The 20,856-nt window shown below is 36.7% G+C and overlaps 1 protein-coding gene across 2 annotated transcripts in view; it reads left to right on the top strand.

Moving 5' to 3' along the window:
• Nucleotides 1-20,856, top strand: part of DTNBP1 (dystrobrevin binding protein 1) — a 129,359-nt gene that overhangs the window by 23,169 nt on the left and 85,334 nt on the right. For both annotated transcript variants that reach the window (XM_012753527.3, XM_020280121.2), the window contains exon 5: nt 10,122-10,254. In XM_012753527.3, coding sequence (XP_012608981.3) covers nt 10,122-10,254 — 133 coding nt within the window. The remainder of the gene's footprint in view (nt 1-10,121; nt 10,255-20,856) is intronic.

Below are 20,856 nucleotides of genomic sequence, written 5' to 3'. Positions count from 1 at the left end.
AAGTTTGATTTGCCAGAGCCAAACAGTAAGATTTAGATCTGCAGAAGACTTTAGATATTGCACTATTGAATGTAGACTATTAAATAGGTATATACAAATCTTTGAAGAGATAAAAGATGAATTTAAAAATGAGTAAGGAATAAGATACTATCAAACATGATTTTAAAGTCATTGAAATTAAAAACCCAAAAGATGTGCTTAACAGCAATTAGATACAGCTGAAGAAAGAATTAGTGAAGGCCTGGCGTGGTGGCTCGGGCCTGTAATTCTAGCACTCTGGGAGGCCAAGGCGGGCCGATTGCTTGAGATCAGGAGTTCGAAACCAGCCTGAGCAAGAGCGAGACCCCCTCTCTACTAAAATAAGGAAGAAATTAATTGACCAACTAAAAATATATATACAAAAAATTAGCTGGGCATGGTGGTGCATTGCCTGTAGTCCCAGCTACTCGGGAGGCTGAGGCAGTAGGATCACTTGAGCCCAGGAGATTGAGGTTGCTGTGAGCTAGGCTGATGCCATGGCACTCACTCTAGCCTGGGCAACAAAGTGAGACTCTGTCTCAAAAAAAAAAAAAAAAAAAAAAAAAGGAAAGAAAGAAAGAAAGAAAAAGAATTAGTGAAGTAGAAGAGTCAAAAAGACTCTCTAAAAAGAAAGGATCTCTGAGAAAGAAAATGAAAAATATGAAAGAGAAGTTAGAGAATAATTATAAAAGATCTTCAGGTTGAACTAAGTGAGATGGCCAATATTTGACCAATTTTGATCTCTAAAATTGCAGTTTCATATGGGTATGTGTCTCCAGTAAACATTCCAGAAAAAGAGAATGAGAGAGAGAGAATGTAGAAAAAGATAAATGGCTGAGAATTTTCCATAAATGAGATTGTAAATTCTTAGATCTCTGTAGAAAGTACAAGCAAATAAGATAATTATCCACATACAGAACACTGAAGAAAAGGAGATCTCAAAATAACCATAGAGAAGAGACAGATTACTTATCAATGAATGTGTTCCACAGCAGACTTCTCAAAATGTTATCAAGAATTAGGGTAAAAGTTAGACTTTTTTAGATAAAAACAAGAGTGTTCTATCAACAGTCCCCCAGTAAAGGCCTTCTAAAGAATAATTCAGGAAAAAAGGAATACAATTTTGGAAGATAGGTCTGAGATGTAGGAAGGAATAATGAACAGAGAAAATGGTAAATATAAATAAATCTGAATAAACAGTGCATATATATATATCAGTTATCTAATTTGTGGGATTTAAAATAATGGAGCAAGATAAAACAATAATGCTGGATAACAAAACGTGTAAGCTGGAAGGCAGATCGTCAGAGTCCAAACATTTTAAGACTTCTGTCTTACTTGTGGGGAGCATGTAGATATTTGAGGGAGGGTGTATAGATATTGAAAGGTAAATATCTAAAGCATCCATTAAGGGTTGGAATCCATTTCTTTCAGACTCCTGTTAATGTTGATATTTGCTCCTCCTCCCATGAATCACAAATATGCTTAATGGCATCTTCAATGGTGAATCCTTTCTGGAAGGTTTTCAATTTACTTTTCCCGGGTCCATAGAAAGAATCACTGTCTATGGCAGCTATAGCCTTACAGAATTTATTTCTTAAATAATACGAGTTGAATGTCAAAATGACTCCTTGATTCACGGCCTTCAGAATGCATGCTGTATTAGGAGGCATGAAAACAACATTATATAGCTCCATCAAAGTTCTTGGGTGGCTAGGTGCATTGTTAATGAGCGGTAATGTTTGGAAAGGAATCTTTTTCTGAGTAGTAGGTCTTAATAGTGGGCTTAAGATATTCAGTAAACCATGTTGTAACCATATATGCTGTCATCAGGCTTTGTTGTTCCACTGATAGAGCACAGATAGAGTCAATTCTTAAGGCCCCTAAGATTTTCAGAATAGTAAATGCGCATTGGTTTTAACTTAAGAGTCTACCAGGTGTAGTAGCCCATGTCCTTTAAGCTTTGAAGCAAGGCATTGACTTCTTTCTAGCTCTGAAAGTCCTAGATGACATCTTATTCCAATAGGAGGCTGTTTTGTCTACATCAAAAACATGTTGTTTAGTAACCACCTTCACTGATCTTAGCTAGATCTTTTGTATAACTTGCTGCAGCTTCTATTAATATATCAGCACTTCCTGCTTCACCTTGTACTTGTATATTATGGAGATAGCTTCTTTCCTTAAATTTCATGAACTAACCTCTGATAGCATAAAACTTCTGCAGCTTCCTCACCTCTCTCAAGCTTCATAGAATGGAAGAGAGTTAGGGCCTTGCTCTGGATTAGGCTTTGGCTTAGGGGAATGTTGTAACTGGTTTGATATTCTATCCAGGTCACTAAAACTGTCTGTATCAGGAATAAGGCTGTTTCACTTTCATATCATTTGTATGCTCATTGAAGTAGCACTTTTAATTTCCTTTAAGAACTTTTCCTTTGCATTCACAACTTGGCTAACTCTTGCAAGAGGCCTAGCTTTCAGCCTATCTTAGCTATTGACGTGTCTTCCTCACTAAGCTTAATCATTTCTAGTTTTTGAGTTAATATGAGAGAATACCTAGAGACCATTGTAGAATTATTAATTGGGCTAATTTCAATATTGTCGTGTCACAGGGAATAAGGAGGCCCAAGGGGAGAGGTAGAGAGACAGGAAAATGGCGGGTGGGTTGAGCAGTCACACACAACATTTATTAAGTTTGCCATCTTACATGGGTGTGGTTTGTGGTACCTCAAATCAATGACAATAGTAACATAAGAGATCACTAATCATAAATCACCATAACAGATGTAATAATGATGAAAAAGTTTGGAATATTTCAAGAATTACCAAAATGTGACTCAGAGGAAGTGAGCACATGCTGTTGGAAAAATAGACTTGCTTGATGCAAGGTTGCCACAAACCTTCAATTTGTAAGAAAAGACAGTATCTGTGAAGCACAGTAAAATGAGGTGCAATAAATCAAGGAATGCCTATCATTGGGAGGAAAAATATATACTGGGCAAGTACTAACCAGAAGGAAGTGGATATGTTAATATTGGTGAAATAGACTTAAAAAGAAAAAAACAGTGTGAGGAAGAAGAGGATCATTAAATATAAGATTCAGTTCCCTCATGGGGGAAAAAGTCTAAACTTGTGTATACCTAATAAAAGTCTCAGAATATATAAAGCACAAATAGAATTACAAGGAAAAAATAGATAAATCCACATTCAAAGTGGGACAATTTTAATACATTTCCCTTAAATAACAAGAAAAAAGCAGATAAAGTAAGCATGGGATATAGACGATTTGACTCATGTGCTTAACAAATTTGACCTGATGGACAAATATAGAGTACTACCCCAACAAATATAGGATGCACATTTTTTTAAAGCATACCTGGAACACTTGTAAAAATTGACCATATTGGGCTACAAAGCAAGTCTCAGCAAGTTTCATATAAATAAAGTCATAGAGAATTAATCTCTGATCCCAGTCCAAATAAAGCTGAAAGTCAGTACAGGAAAACAGTTTTTAAAACTCCGTATTTGGAAATTAAAAATACATATTACGACTGATTTGTGGTTCAAAGAAGAAAAAATGTTGTAAATTTAAAAATAGAACTAAATAATAATTACCTACATATAAACTTGTAGAATTTGCTAAAGTACCTACATAGAAATTTTATAAAGAAAAAAAGACTGAAAATTAATGAGTTAATGTAACTGCAACATTTGGAAAGAGAGTAGAATAAACCTGGAAGAATGAATGAAAGAGAGAATAAAGACAAGAGAGATAAATGAAATAGAGTACAAGACTGTAATAGAAGCTAAACAACACGAAAAGTTCTTAGAACAGACTAATAAAATAAATTAGTTAATAATTAAATAATTAGTCACTGGTGATATTGATGAAGAAAAAAACCAAATACAAATACTTTTAAGAATTAAAGGGAATACAGCTACAGTTATATTCACAGAATTTAAAAGCATAAGAATTTATGAACAACTCTGACAAATTTGAAAACTTAGATGAAATGGATCTTAGGAATTTTTATCAAAACCAATTCTAGAGGCAGTACAAATACCAGATAGTCTAATAGCCACTAAAGAAACTGTATTAGTGATTAAAAATCTTTCCACTAAGCAAGCACCAGTTTCATAGAGTTTTACTGGAGAGTGCTATCAAATTTTCAGGAAATCTACCATTTCAATGTTGTATAAACTCTTATAGTAAATGAAAAAAGAGGAAACTATGCCCAGAGCATTTTATGAGGACACAGTCACTTTGATACTGAAACCTGAGCAGGGGAAGTATGAAAAATTAAAAATGGATTCCATGAAGACAGATATAAAACTTATAAACAGAATAAAGGCATTATCTCTTGCTTAACTTCAGTGATCCATTTCTGAAAATGACATGATTCATGTAAACATTCTAGCCAGGAACCTATTTCCCGTATTTTAAATTGGTCAGGTTACAGTATTTTACGTGTCAACCCCAAACCCTTAACCAACTTCCTTAAAGGTATTTAAAATCAGAAAAATGCCTATATATAGGCAGGAATCTGTCAGGATATAAATGCTTAAAACATTATTTTTTGATTGCTGACCTATTGGTATGATTATTAATAAAGTTACTTTGTGTATAACAACTCAGCCTCTCAATGCCATTTATTCTCTATGGATGTTTTCTTCATAATACCTCAGGATTCCTATATTCTAACAATTTTATTAGAAATGCAACTTGAGAATCTTCTCACACATTGTTTTAAAATCTGTATTGAGCTTAAATATGAAGTTTTCCTATATAAACATTAGCCAAAACTTTGTATTGGTATTTGTATGTTTTGCATTAGAAAAAGTGAATTGGCATTAAGTAAAAGTTGAAGTTGCACTTAGCTTTTAAGCAATAATTCTGCTTCTAGGGAATTTTTCCCTAGAACATTGCATCTAGGCTGCAGAAGGTCATGGAGGTGGAGCCTAGTTACCCTGGGCCCTATGAGATGAGGAGATCAATATCTTGGATACATCTGTAACTCATTTGTGAAATTCTTACTACACATGTGCACCAGGAGATTTGTACCAGAATGTTTGTAGTGAGTTATATTAAGCTTTAGACAATCCCAAATCCATCTTTATGATAAAGCTTATATGAATAAATGGTATTATTCATTTTTAATTTCATTTAATTTATTTATATATTTTGAGACAGGATCTCACTCTGTCACCTGGGCAGTGGTGCCTCCTGAGTAGCAGGGACTACAGGTGTGCACCACCATGCCCCACTAATTTTTCTACTTTTTTGTAGAGTTGGAGCCTCACTCTTGCTCAGGCTGGTCTTGAACCCCTGGCCTCAAGCAATGCCCCTACCTTGGTCTCCTAAAGTGCTAGGATTACAGGAATGAGGCGCCTGGCCTGGTCATACTTGGTTGTTTTAAAACTCACATCTGATCAAAAGTACCTCTGTTGCTTTCCAGAAATATATTAACAGTATCCATTTATTAAAAAAATAAATGAAAAATTATTTTAAAACCTTCTGTAATATATTGTTGAGTCAAATGTAAATATTTAAGCCTAGTGTTAGAGTATTATGTGCTTATTTTTTCAGACCTGCTCATGTGTCTTTGGTGACTTTTAACCAAACAACATCAACCTCTCAGGGCAAATATTCTTAGGGACAGGATCTGGTTAACAAATTATTTTATATTCATCTACTTTCAAGCTAGTTCTTACTGTGTAGTCTTAGAATTCAGAGCAATATCTTATAAAACAAACAGGGTCAATGGTAACTTTATTGTGTAGGCTTTTTCTAAGTAATTTGTTAAAAATTTTTTTCTCTCTTAATAATGTGTAAATGAATACTGTGAATAGTTAATATCTCGTGACTTAGGGGTTAGACTCCAGGGGCAGTTTTCTAAAGTTAGACTTCCAGTGTTTTTCTTCTAATTCCTGTTATTGTGAAATATTAGCTTGCCTTCAAATTGAACTTTCAAGATTTCATGGTTTTCTTGAGCAGTTTAATGTTATCCCAGTTGAATTAGAGTGTTTCGTTCTCTTTGCGTTCAGGATGGATTTCCTTTGAGTGGTGGAGAGTGAATTGAACTAGATGTTGGAAATCCTGGTTTCTACTCCTTGCTGCTAATATGTTTTGACTTTGGGCAAATAACAGTCTTTCTGTCTTAGTTTCTTTACCTATAAAATGGTGTAATACCACATATTCTGCTTATCAAATAAAATTGTTTGGAAATCAAATTAATGATGTATCTCTCAAAACCCCATATTGTAAATCATTGCTGTTACCTGATTTTTCTTCATTCTCCTAGTCTTCGGTGCCCACCAGAAGGAATTTTGGAATGAAGCACTGTGGGTTTGTCATACTCCTTAAACTTGATTTCCTAGTGCTGAATCTGGGTTTATTTGGTTATTTACTTAGAAGTGGAAAAAAATGGACTTCTGATGATAGCTTATTTTTTTATCATGAAGTAAAAAATTATACATGATAAATGAATAGATAACAGTATAGTTTTTCAGAACCCTTTTGCTAGATTTTGTCTTTTCTTTTTCCTTTGATATACCCCTAGAGTGCAATCCCTAGTATGATTATTAAGGGCAGAGCTCATTGTCAAATTCCCTGTGTTTGAATCTAGATCCACTGTGGTCCTTGGGGAAGTGGCTTAGTGACTTAGCTTAATTATGCCTCAGCCTTTTTTTTTTTGAGGCAAAGTCTTGCTCTCTCTCCCAGGCTAGAGTCAGCCTAGCTCACAGCAACCTCAAACTCCTGGGCCCAAGTGATCCTCCTGCCTCAACCTCCTGCGTAGCTGGGACTACAGGTGTACTCCATGTCACCCAGTAATTTTTTCTATTTTTAGTAGAGCCGGGTTCTCCCACCTCAGCCTCACAGAGTGCTAGGATTAAAGGCTTGAGCCACTGCGCCTGGCCACCTCAGCTTTTTAATGTGTAAAATGGAGATGATAATATTGCTTAGTTTCCAGGTTCCTGCGTGGATTAAGTGAGCTAATATATGTGAATTGCTTAGCACAGGGCCTGGCACATAGAAAATGCTCAAAATGTTTTCATATCCATGTATAATTATTGATAATGATTTCTGAAGATACATTCAACCTCTCATTCTTTTAAATAAAAATGATAGTTTAGTGCTTTCTGATAAATTCTTTCTACATATATTCTGTATTCAGAATACAATTTTCAATTTTATTGAGGTATGAACTAAGCTGTAGTTAAACTTTACTAAATTTTAACTAAATTTATTTCAATACATGTACTTTAATTTTCAGTAAGATGGTGGCTCACACCTATAATCCTAACACTGTGGGAGGCCGAGGAGGGAAGGAATGCTTGAGCTCAGGAGTTCAAGACCAGCCTGAGTAAAAGCAAGACCCCGTCTTAAAAATTATTTATTCTAGATTTTTAAAATTATTAACCAAGACAGCTCTGTAATGTAGGAATTATTTTTTCTTTTTAGAGTTTAAAATCTGAAGCTAAGAGAATTTGTGAGACATGCCACCAACTTATAAACACAAACACCAGCAGGGCAAGATTTTCTTTTCTGCTTTGTTCACCATTACATCCTCAGTGCCCAAAACAGTGCTTAGCAAATAGTGGGTAGTCAGTACAAGTTTATTGAATATTATAAATGAATTTTATGAACACAAATCCTTATTTCAAACTTCGGTTTCCTTATTACAGCTACTGTATTATCTGTTAGTACTATTAAGTATTTTTAAGGCATTTTTAGTGTTTGTGTGTGTGTGTGTGTGAGAGAGAGAGAGAGAGGGTCATGCTCTGGAGTGCAGTGGTGTGATCATAGCTCACTGTAGCCTTGAAATCCTGGGCTCAAGTGATCCACCTGGCTCAGCCTCCTGAGTAGCTGGGACTATAGGCATGCACTACCACAGCCGGCTAATTTTTCAAATTTTTTGTAGAAATGGGATCTGTCTGTGTTGCCCACGCTGGTCTCAGACTCCTGTCCTCAACCTACCCTGCCTCAGCCTCCCCAATTGCTGGGGTTACAGGCATGAGCCCCGAGGGCCCAGCTATTTTTAGAGACCTTATAAAGACCAATTGGTAGTATTCATTTTTAAATATACAAAATTAATGAGAAATACAATTTTCATAAAGCTTGGTGTCACCTTCCCAGCTCAGTTGAGGCTTGAATGTGAGAGAGAATGTGGTTGTCCCCAATAGGGAGATGTTTCATAGCTTAGTTCCGTTATTTCAAACGCAAATTCCTACTATGTTAAAATGTAGTGGGGGGGGGGATGGGCATTTATTTATTTATTTTTTTTGAGACAGAGTCTCACTTTGTTGTCCAGGCTAGAGTGAGTGCCGTGGCGTCAGCCTGGCTCACAGCAACCTCAATCTCCTGGGCTCAAGCGATCCTACTGCCTCAGCCTCCCGAGTAGCTGGGACTACAGGCATGCGCCACCATGCCCGGCTAATTTTTTGTATATATATTTTTAGTTGGTCAATTAATTTCTTTCTATTTTTGGTAGAGACGGGGTCTCGCTCAGGCTGGTTTCGAACTCCTGACCTTGAGTGATCCGCCCGCCTCGGCCTCCCAAAGTGCTAGGATTACAGGCGTGAGCCACCGCGCCTGGCCAATGGGCATTTATTGAAACCTTAAAATCTGTACCCCCATAATATGCCGGAAAAAAAAATGTAGAAACAAAACCAATCTAGCAGCACATAAAAATAATTTGTTACTTTGATTTATTGATTACTCTAAAGTTATTATGTTAGATTAAGTAAGAATCAGTTGTGTCAGATTCTAATTCTTTTTATTTTTGAGATAGTTTTCTGTTGCCCGGGCTAGAGTGCCGTGGCGTCAGCCTAGCTCACAGCAACCTCAAACGCCTGGGCTCAAGCGATCCTTCTGCCTCAGCCTCCCAAGTAGCTGGGACTACAGGCATTTTTTCTATATATTTTTAGCTGGCTGATTAATTTCTTTCTATTTTTTAGTAGAGATGGGGGTCTGGCTCTTGCTTAGGCTGGTCTCAAACTCCTGAGCTCAAACCATCCGCCCACCTTGGCCTCCCAGAGTGCTAGGATTATAGGTGTGAGCCACCACACCCAGCCCAGATTCCAATTCTTGAAGAACCTTTATCTTGGGATGTATAAATGTCTTTTTTTTAAAAAAAAAACAATTTAACTGTGAACTCAGTGATCTTATAAAATTCAAATGCATTTTCTTCTGTTATATAATAGATTTTGCTCCCTTTATTTTATTGTACAGAATATAGGTATTTTTCACAATTCTTGCACAATTCTTTCACAATTCTATGGAAAGTGATGTTTTCAAAAGCTGACCTCTCCTTGCTCCTTCTAAATCTTATTCTAGGCCTTTTCCTCTCCTATCATGTTAAAACCAAAACAAAATTGTCTGGGAGAGACTGATGTCTGTCATTTTTGTTAAAATCTTTAGGAAAAGAAGGTAGAATTATCTTAGGCTAGTCTAGAATCTCACAACCTTGCTATTAGGAGCCCTTTATATTGGCTGAATTCCTTCTTTGTTACCTTAAATCTTTTCTTCTTTTACTGAAATCTTCTTTTACTTATCAGTTGCCTCAATAATTCCTTCATATACAATTATGATTTACCTTACTTAATGCAATAAGTGTTCCTAAATGTAAATTGAATGAATCATGGCATATTCTAAATGAATTAGGGAACTTTTCTGTTTAAAGAATTCCTTTTGTAAAGTAAATAGTTACCAGTTAATTATGTTTTGGGTTTGTTTTTGTTTGTTTTCTTTTTGGTTGTTAGTGGTAGTTTTTTGTTTTATTTTTTTTCCATAATAGATTTGGATTTTCAAATATATGGTTTACTTAAAAAAAAGGGTATACTTAGCAGTGATTTCTAAGGTCATTTTTGAACATTCTCTTCTGTGGGCTAAGAAACACTGATACAAGCAGTAATTTGAGGTTTCTTGCACTGAATATTAAGTCGATTCTTTTTTAAAAAGAAAAACAACTTCAGTCTCCTTTAGAATGTACTGTCATCTTTACTCAGTGGAGGGGTTGTTAAAGATAACATTAAATGTCATTATGCTAACTGTACCTTCTTTGTGCCTACAACTTGGTTCCACTTCACCCCCTTGTGTGTTGCAGCTGGTGGACAGTGAGGTGGTCATGCTTTCGGCACACTGGGAGAAGAAGAGGACGAGCCTCATAGAGCTGCAGGAGCAGCTGCAGCAGCTCCCAGCTTTAATGGCAGACTTAGAATCCATGACAGCAAGTCTGAGTAAGTCTGATGTTTGCATCTTTCAGGAATGAAAACTATTTGGACAGGATGGCGTAATTTCATAGCTTTTAAGAATACATTAAATTCTTTGTTAACAGGATTTTTTTTGACAATCATGAGTTCTGGTTAATTTCATATTCTCATTAAGTGAGCGTTAGATAGAAAATGATTTGAAGTGTAGAAATTATTTTTAAAATATACCTCTGTTTATGCCTCAGTTTAGATCAGGAAACATGATTTTGTTGATTTTTAAAGTGACTTGGGGCTGTCTTTGTGACATTAGGTCTCTTGGGTCTCTTTTGTTTAAAAATATAAACATAGAAAATAAAAGGGATTAGGTGACTTTGCCCTGACCATAGGATGTACTCTAGAAATTGTCGCTTTTAAAATTTAGGTCTGCAAGAGCTTTATGTTTTGTAGCATGATTTTTTATCCTCAGACTGATGACAGATCAAATAAATCCTGTTAAAGGAGGGAATTTGGCTAAATTTATACTTTGTGAAAGTTTATTTTTTGTTGTTGTTTTCATTTAGATGGATTATGTTGGTATTCTTTTTTTCTTGGGTTTATGTTCAGAAAATTATCTTTTATGTTGACAATATCATATCTGAAGATGATATTATGGCTTACTATTTTCTTTTGTTTTGAGACAGAGTCTCACTCTGTTGCCCAGGCTACAGTGCCCAGGCGTCAGCCTAGCTCACAGCAACCTCAAACTCCTGGGCTCAAGCAATCTTTCTGCTTCAGCATCCCGAGTAGCTGGGACTACAGGCATACGCCACTGTGCCCGGCTAATTTTTTCTATTTTTGGTAGAGACAGGGCCTCACTCTTGCACAGGCTGGTCTCGAACTCCTGAGCTCAAACTATACACCCACCTTGGCCTCACAGAGTGCTAGGATTATAGATGTGAACCACCGTGCCTATGGTTTATTTTCTAATCAAGCTGAGATTTTAGTGAAGTAGGAGGTAGTAGCTATCTATACAGGAGATAAACTTCTTGAGCTCATACGCTGATCAAGTCTTATATGTTGTGACTTGCTCAGTATCATACAGTTAATATATGGATCCAGGCTCCTGGCTACATTGGTGATATCCTAAATTGGATGAGGGTAGGATGGCAGCTGTCAGTAGGTCTTCATGAATTGTATTCTTCAAGCCTCCTGGTTTTAGAGTGCTTTTCCAGGTTGGTGTTTTGTTCCTTCTGAAGGCAGGACATCATGGAAAAGAGAAATGTAAAATATCTGTGGTTGTCCTCTGCGTTATTTCCCTCTTGAAGGTATAGTAATGATCCTTCCCAAGCCTTGGATAACTAACTGATGGAAGTAGCCTTCAAGATATTTGGAATTTTATTTTTAACCACTTTCTTTTAGCTTATGTAACTGTATCACTTTGACTTACTTGCTTTTCATTGGTTGTATATTTCTTTGCAGAGACATTCTCCTACAATAATCACTGTGTCTTTTTTTCCAGCTGAAAGTAAACCTTTTTATCAATAGTTTTTGTTAATACTACTCTATTGATTAAATGCATTTTACCATAATTCTAATAATTTTCATAGTTAATTCTGCTTTGGAAATGAGGTCTATATAAGTCTTCTTAGAATATAGCATATTTTCATTTTCAATTAGGATTCTAATATCCTGAAAAATGTTTGATATTTAGTGATGCATGACCTTTTCAGAAACTGCATTTTGACTTCTTAAATGAATGGATTGCTCATTTGAATGAGCAAATGCTCATTTGAATCCTGTCTCTTTACTAATCTGAGAACATCTATCACTAAAGGCAAATTAAAGCTAAAAGATTTTCTGAAATGCTATTCTGGGGAAATAGTCACTTCTAAATAAATTTGAGTCACAGTTTTCCCTAGTCTGTGTCTCTAAGCTATATTGTGCCCTTTTAGAGAGTTAATTCAGTTTGCTTAGAAGATATGTTTAAAACATAAATGGTTTTTTTATAAAACCAATCTGAATTATCTATAAGCATCTGAAGTACATGCTACTTTTGGGTTTTAATCTGTTGGTGTTCTTTCCCTGAAATGTATACTTATTTTTTAGTAATGAATGACTAACTGTGGAAGATAGCACATCAAAACTTGGAATTCTGGAGGCTTAGTATTTGTTGGCCTATAATAAGCTCATAGAGAGATGTTTTGAAATCATGAGACTTTTAGCTAAGCCACTTAAGCTGCATGAAATCAAAGCTGCCATTCTTATTCTTTATAATAGGAAAACACCTTGGATCTAAATTTTGTGGATTAGGTTGTATAAACATATATCTGTGTCATGAGTATACTTTATGGATTTATTTTGATGCATTTACGTATCATTCTTAGATACTGGAAGCATTTGGTGTTTTACATGTTCACTTTCATACTAATAGATTTATATAGCCTCAAACTATCTCCTATCATCACCTAAATACCCTGAAATAATATTATAAGGCTTAAATAGTCAAGTAATAAAAAATAAAAACAACTTAGAAGAAAATACTAGCTGGCCTATAGGGATTCCCCTAACTTCTTTGAACTTTTTACCCTTTCACTGTCAGATCTGATGCCATATCCGGTCAGTCCTTCCATTTTCCAGGCTACTTAATTCTTTTGGTCTTGCCTTGCTTTGTAGAGCAGCAGTCTCCAACCTTTTTGGCACAAGGGACTGGTTTCATGGAAGACAATTTTTCCATGGGGGGGAGGGGGGAGCAGATGGTGAGCAATGGGGAGCGGCTGTAAATACAGATGAAACTTCGCTCACTCGCCTGCCGCTGTGTGGCCCTGGTCCTAGAAGGCCATAGACAGTACCGATCCATGGCCTGGGGGTTGGGGACCACAGCTTTAGAGGGTCTACCTTTATTAAATAGTAAAGAATTTATATTATGCAAGCAATTTGGACTTTTGATAATGCCTTTAGCTGTGTTATCCCATGGCTACATAAATATGACTCCAGGTTACCTAGTGCCTCAGGAATTGTTGAGAACAGCAGATAATCCATTTATATTGGTTTGTATCCAGCTTACAAAAGCCTGTTTAATTGGTACTTACTGGTAAGGTTTGACATTTTAAAAAGAAACGATAATGGTATGCTAGGAACTGAAAAGGGTTTGGATCCCTCAGATCCAAACCTCAGATCTGGGTTTGGATCCCAATTCTATGACTTTCTTTTTTTTTTTTTTTTTTTTTGAGACAGAGTCTTGCTTTGTTGTCCAGGCTAGAGTGAGTGCCGTGGCATCACCTAGCTCACAGCAACCTCACACTCCTGGGCTCGAGCGATCCTTCTGCCTCAGCCTCCCGAGTAGCTGGGACTACAGGCATGCGCCACCATGCCCGGCTAATTTTTTATATACATATCAGTTGGCCAATTAGTTTCTTTCTATTTATAGTAGAGACGGGGTCTCGCTCTTGCTCAGGCTGGTTTTGAACTCCTGACCTTGAGCAATCCGCCCGCCTCGGCCTCCCAGAGAGCTAGGATTACAGGCGTGAGCCACCGCGCCCGGCCTCTATGACTTTCTAACTATGAGACTCATGCAGGTTTCTTAACTGCTCCAAGCTTTTGTTTCCTCATCTGCAAAATGAGAAAGAGTGCCTGCCACATAGGTATTTGGAGGATTAAATGAGATGACAAATGTAACCACTTAGTACAGTGCCTGCCATGTGTCTGGGCATCTGCTGTGCGCTACACACTGTTTATGGGCTCTGGGTGTATGGCAGTGAACAGGGCTGGGTACCTGCCATTAAGATACTGACATTCTAGTGGAAGTTTCTCTCGCCTTTGCAAATTTGCAAAACCGTTATTCTGTGACAGAGGGGATTGAATGGGTGTTATGCAATTCAGCTTGTGCAGCAAAACAGTTTAGAATGCAAAACCACAGCATTAAATGTGGTGAGATTAGTATTCTGTACATTGAAAGACAGTGTGTAAGTATACAATGAGATATTTTCATCCAAATCTGTACACTTTCTTATCCTGTGAAAAAACCACAGTGTGCATTTATTTTATTGTAAAACTGGCAAAATGTTTGAAAGTATTTACTGAATTCTCTTTAACTTCCACTAGAGGGTAGTCTAATCCTGTTCCTTTATCAAAGTTTAAAATGTCAAGGGCTTGTCTCTGAATTGTCACTATTACTTAGTTTCTTTTATATGACCTATTTTAGAAAGACTGTTACCTTCATCTAGAACAGAAAATTCTGTTAATTCTTAGATAACAAAGTGATATAAGAGAATAGTAGCCATATACTGAGTTTGTCTCTCTGTTTTGATGTGACTTACCCTGATACAGTATTGTTTTGCTTGTATATGGAATTAGGGAGGACATCTGACTGGGAGACTGTCATAGCTGTTAGTGTCATAGCTGTCATAGCTGTTAGATTATCTTATTGTCCATGTTGTTAATACTTTCTGAGATTGGATTCCTCAAGAGGCACATTAACTCTCTTTAGACACCTTTTAGTCTACTACATAGATCTCATTTGTTACACAATGGCTTTTGCAAGTTAATGCACCTCTTAGAGTTTCCTTATTACCATACTGTCATTACCTTATTACCTTGGTACATACAAGTGTAACATTAAGCATTTGAAGAGTCTTGTGGTCTTTTAGTATCTGGCCTCTGTGACCCATGGGTTTGCAGCCAAAGAAGATTTCTTTGTTCTGTGAGGCTAATTATTTCGTTAGGAAAGAACTCATTAAGTGTGAAATAATTAATTTTAGTGCTGCCTCATTCTTCATATATCAGTGGTTACACTACAGATAATATGTATTTGAAACAAATGGCACAAAGAAAAATTCCAAACAGAATTGCTCTTCCTCTGGGACAGTCTTCTCACAAAGATTTGTGAAGCTTTTTCCTGCACAGCTGTCAGGCATTCCCAAATGGCTTTTCATGATAAAATTCCACCTACTTTTTCCACTGATCACTAAATGAGACATATGCTGTTGTTATAGCGAGCAAAATGGTGAGGCTCGAGTTTCTTGTAAAGGTATATTTGTGTCCATGGAGGCCTGCTAGTGTTTTATGTACATGCATTCTAAGTTGGTTGCCAAATTTATTCATAAGTACAACTTGTTTTGTAATAGGAGATGAGCAGGTTGTGACAGGGAAATTAAATTTCTGACAACTTTAATATAAAATATTCAGAATACATATCATATATGTGCTTATAATTATTTAAAGAGTTTTTTAAAAAAGTTTTTAATATAAAAAGGGAAGAAAATTCTTTTAAATACATTTCTTTTATATTTTATTACTGCTTTTAAGCCCGTTAAGAGTTAGAATGGGAAATTTCCATTGCTGCTGCTGCTTTAACTCACTGATAATGTGGCCTGGTTTGACATACTACTAATAAAGTACCATCATTTTATTTAATGTTCTCTAAGTTCTCTGCCCATGTTTAATTTATCCTTTTACAAAATTTAGCATGATCTCTTACTATTTAAAGTAGATGAATGTGAATCATAGATTTTTTTTTTTTTTTTTTTTTTTTGAGACAGAGTCTCACTCTGTTGCCCAGGCTAGAGTGAGTGCCATGGTGTCAGCCTAGCTTACAGCAACCTCAAACTCCTGGGCTCAGGTGATCCTACTGCCTCAGCCTCCCAAGTAGCAAGGACTACAGGCATGTGTGACCATGCCTGGCTAATTTTTTGTATATATATTTTTTTAGTTGGCCAATTAATTTCATTCTATTTTTAGTAGAGACGGGGTCTCGCTCAGGCTGGTTTCGAACTCCTGATCTTGAGCAATCCGCTCGCCTTGGCCTCCCAGAGTGCTAGGATTACAGGCGTGAGCCACCTCGCCCCGCCCATGTTTGCTTTCTTGATGATTTCATGTTTTAGAGAATAAAACAGTAATTCTATTACCGGACATGATTCTTTATTGTCGAGGTATTAGGGGATACAAAGATGCAAAAATACACTGTTCACCCATAAGACCTTTACTGATTCCTGAGAGAGATAAGAGCACACATCAGAATATATTAATAAGTCCTACGTGGGGCTCACAGGTCTGGGGAAGTACAGGAGGAGGAAGAAACCCTGTGGGTTGGGAGCTCTCACCTGAGCCTGGAAAGTAAGATCGGATTGGGCAGTGGGGACAAGCATAGGTATTTCAGGGACAGGCAAAGGCAAGGACGCAGCCGCATGCAGGACTCCTCTTGGAATGTTGAATGGTCTTGTTTTGCTATAATATAGGATATGTGAAGAAAAGCATTAATAGTAGTGAGATTATAAAAGTAGGTTGTGGCCGTTCAGGTCTCTGAATACTAAGTTAAGGAGTTTAACTTGATTCCGAAAGGACTCAGGAGCCTTTGAAGCTTTTTAAAGGGGAGAACATAAACATGAATTTGGTGGCAGCAATAAAGTGACCACTGATCATCCCAAGCATTTTTTAATCTATGTTTGCCATTCAACACAAGAGCATGTTGCTGTTGGCCTATCCAGAAGGATGTATGGTTTGTTTCTTTCTCATTAGGAGTTAGAAGTTGGTACCAAACCACTCTCATGTTCTCACCTGGTCCCTGTGTTATTAACAGAAGAATGGCGAGGGCAGCAAGTACAACTTGTACCTAGAATAGAAATCTCTGTCCAGGAGAAAGTAATTGGCCTAGAGATCAACTTTGTTCAAGTTTCGGCCTCTTTAGCTCTGTAGTCAACAAACAGAGCTAGAATCTAACTGGAAATTGCCACCCATCCATGTAAAGATAAAAAAGGAATGTACACATTTTCTAACTTAGAATATTTATTGACTCTATTATGTATTTTTATATTTTCTTTTTAGGAAAATCATTTGAAATTTAATTCCCCTCACCTATAGGGAATCTTAAGTCTAAGAATATAGCCTGGAGTATAATTTGTAGGTACGTAAGTTTGTCCAGAAAAATGAAAGTGTTACTGATATTTTGATCTGTTAGATCTATAGATCTTGCTTACATCATGATCATTACTGGTCAACAAAATTATTATTTTTAAATGACTTTTACAAAACTAATCTACAAAAGTTTTCTACGTATTTTTTTTTTTTGAGACAGAGTCTCGCTTTGTTGCCCAGGCTAGAGTGAGTGCCGTGGCGTCAGCCTAGCTCACAGCAACCTCACACTCCTGGGCTCGAGTGATCCTCCTGCCTCAGCCTCCCGGGTAGCTGGGACTACAGGCATGCGCCACCATGCCCGGCTGATTTTTTTTTTTATATATATATATATCAGTTGGCCAATTAATTTCTTTCTATTTATAGTAGAGACGGGGTCTCGCTCTTGCTCAGGCTGGTTTTGAACTCCTGACCTTGAGCAATCCGCCCGCCTCGGCCTCCCAAGAGCTAGGATTACAGGCGTGAGCCACAGCGCCCGGCCCTACGTATTTTTTATATTCAGTCATTATTTAATAACTGTCAAGTGCTAAGTTTAGATACTTTGGCCCATTTAATCCTTTCAACAGCATTGCAAGATGTATGTTGTTAGCCCTCTTTTCACAGGTGAGGCATCACGTTGCATCTCATCTGCAAGTGGCAGAACTGGGTTTCTAAGGTTGTGCTTCAAAGCCTAACTCTTAGCCAGTCCTCTATATGCTAAGGATGCACGCATTATACCGTAGGAACCAAGTAGCTTAGAGTTAAATGGATTCCATATTAAATTATTCTGGTTCTTATCACTAATCAAAGTGAAATCGCCTTTTAAATAATCCTATTAGCTATGATTGTCATTCGTACATTTTAAGACCGTGTCAGATTAGTTGTAACAGAATAAGCTGAATATTGGTTTTTCAGGGCCCGTAGTACTAACTCCCAGGCTGTCTCCTGGTCAATTTTTCATTCAGTACAATAAAAAAGGATCTAAATGGCAATATAATATTATTTTGCTTATTTTCCCCACATAAACTCCTTATGTACTATTTATGACATTCCTAAAACATCTTAAATATAATTACTTATTGGTTAAAATTTAGATTTTATAAATTATTTTATTTAGGCCTTCTATAAGCACATATGTTAGCTGTTTTACATGACCCCTGAGGATAGATTCGAAACCATTATGAAGTGCATTATTGTCAGCCTTTTTCAGACTTAACAGTGGTTTACAGTGATACAGCAATGTGATAAAAGTCAGTACCTAAAGTGTCTTTGAAGAGAACTGCTAAACTATTTATCATATTCCACTTCGGGATAAAATTTTATTTCTCCCCAAATCTATGTCTTTGAGCTTTTGTTTATGCCCTACCAAATAGGGGTGCTAGTTTCTATATGCACAAATATTTAGTAGAGTTAAAATTTAAAGTATTAGAAAATGTCAATGCTTCTGGATTTAATAGGCCTTTGGATCAAAGATGAAATAAAAAGCTAATTTTTAAAATTAACTAAAATTCATACTTCATTCACATTTCTTTAGTTTTTACCTAATATTCGTTTTCTGTTTCAAGATCCCATTCAGGATATCACATTAAATGTAGTCATCATGTCTCCTTAGGCTCCTCTGGGCTCAGACAGTTTCTCAGATGTTTATTTTTGATGACCTTGACAGTGTTTTTATTTTGAGGGGAGGACAGGGTCTTGCTCTGTCTCCAGGCTAGAGTACAGTGTCGTCATCACAGCTCACTGCAACTTCAGACTCCTGAGCTCAAGTGATCCTCCTGCCTCACCCTCCTGAGTAGCTGGGACTATAGGTGTGCACCATCATGCTCAGCTAATTTTTCTGTTTTTTGTAGAGACAGGGCTTTGCTATGTTGCTCAGGCTTGTCTTGAACTCCTGGCCTCAAGCATTCCTACCCTCTCGGCCTCCCAAAGTGCTAAGATTACAGGTGTGAGCCACCATGCCTGACCTCCTTGACAGTTTTTTTTTTTTTTTTTTTGAGACAGAGTCTCGCTTTGTTGTCCAGGCTAGAGTGAGTGCCATGGCGTCAGCCTAGCTCACAGCAACCTCAGACTCCTGGGCTCAAGCGATCCTCCTACCTCAGCCTCCCGAGTAGCTGGGACTACAGGCACGAGCCATGCCCGGCTAATTTTTTTTTTTATACATATATATTAGTTGGCCAATTAATTTCTTTCTATTTTTTTATAGTAGAGACGGGGTCTCACTCAGGCTGGTTTTGAACTCCTGACCTTGAGCAATCCGCCCGCCTCAGCCTCCCAGAGTGCTAGGATTACAGGCGTGAGCCACCGCGCCCGGCTCCTTGACAGTTTTTTGAGGCATATAGATCAAGTATTTTATAGAGTGTCCCTCAATTGCAATTTAAGAATATTTTCTACATTTTGAATACCAATCCTTTATCAGATGTGTTCTGCAAAGATTTTCTCCCAGTTTATGCCTGTCTTTTCTTTTTTTAATTTTTGATATTTGTATATATATATTTTGCTTTATTTTTAATTGACCATAATAATTGTACATATTTATAGGGTACAGTGTGATTTTTTTGATACAAGTATACAATGTATAATGATCAAATCAGCTTAGTAAGCATATCCATCACCTCAAATATTTATCATTTCTTTGTGTTGGGGAGACTCAAAATCTATTCTTCTAATTATTTGAACCTATACAATAAACTGTTAGCTGTAGTCACCCTACAGTGCTATAGAACTGTAGAACTTATTCCTCCTATATAGCTGCATTTTTGTATCTGTTAACCAACCTCTGGCTACCCCTGTCCTCTTCCCAGCCTATCCCTCTGGCTACCCCTATCCCCTTCCCAGTAACCATTCTACTCTCACCAATGAATGTTCTTGGTGGCTTTGTCAAAAATCAGTTGGCTGTAAATACTTGAATTTATTTCTGAGTTCTCTATTCTGTTTCATTGCTATATGGGGCTATTTTTTATGCTATACCATGTTGTTGTTTTGGTTACTATAGCTTTGTAGTATTTTGAAGTCAGGTAATGTGCTACCTCCAGCTTTGTTCTTTTTGTTCAGGATTGCTTTGTATATTTGGGGTCTTTTGTGATTACATATAAGTTTTAGGATTTTTTTTTCCTATTTCTGTGAGGAATGTTATCGGTATTTTGATAAGGATTGCATTGAATCCCTAAATCACCTTTGGCAGTATGGTCATTTTCATAACATTCTTCAAATCCATGAACATGGGATATCTTTTCATTTTTATGTGTCTCCATCAATTTCTTTCTTCAGTATTTTGTGGCTTTCCTTGTAGAAATCTTTCACCTCCTTGGTTAAATTTCATCTTAAGTATTTTAATTTTTTGTAACCATTGTAAATGGGATTGCCTTCTTGATTTTTTCCCCTACTATTTTTCATTGTTGGCGTGTAGAAATGTTACTGACTTTTATAGATTGGTTTTGTATACTGCAACTTACTGGATCATTTGTGAAGTCCTAAAAGTTGTTTGGTGGTGCTTTTAGGGTTTTCTATATAGAAGATCATGTCATCTGCAAACAGGCACAGTGTGACTTCCTCCTTTCCAATTTTGATGCCCTTTCTTTCTCTTGCCTAATCACTCTGGTTAGGACTTCCAAAAACAAGCAAAAATTTGCATTATAATAAATCTAGAATTGCAAGTTAATTTGAGGAGTTTGCCTGTAACCTAGATGCTGTGAAAGCTAGTTTAGAAGTCACATTAAAAACTAGTAGATTAATGATGGAATTGTATCGTAGCTGTTTAAATGAACC

Source organism: Microcebus murinus, chromosome 15 (genome assembly GCF_040939455.1).
Source record: "Microcebus murinus isolate Inina chromosome 15, M.murinus_Inina_mat1.0, whole genome shotgun sequence".
In the NCBI taxonomy this organism is placed as follows: Eukaryota; Metazoa; Chordata; class Mammalia; order Primates; family Cheirogaleidae; genus Microcebus; species Microcebus murinus.
Note: the sequence above shows the minus strand (reverse complement) of the source record. Positions and strands in the feature narration are given on the sequence as shown.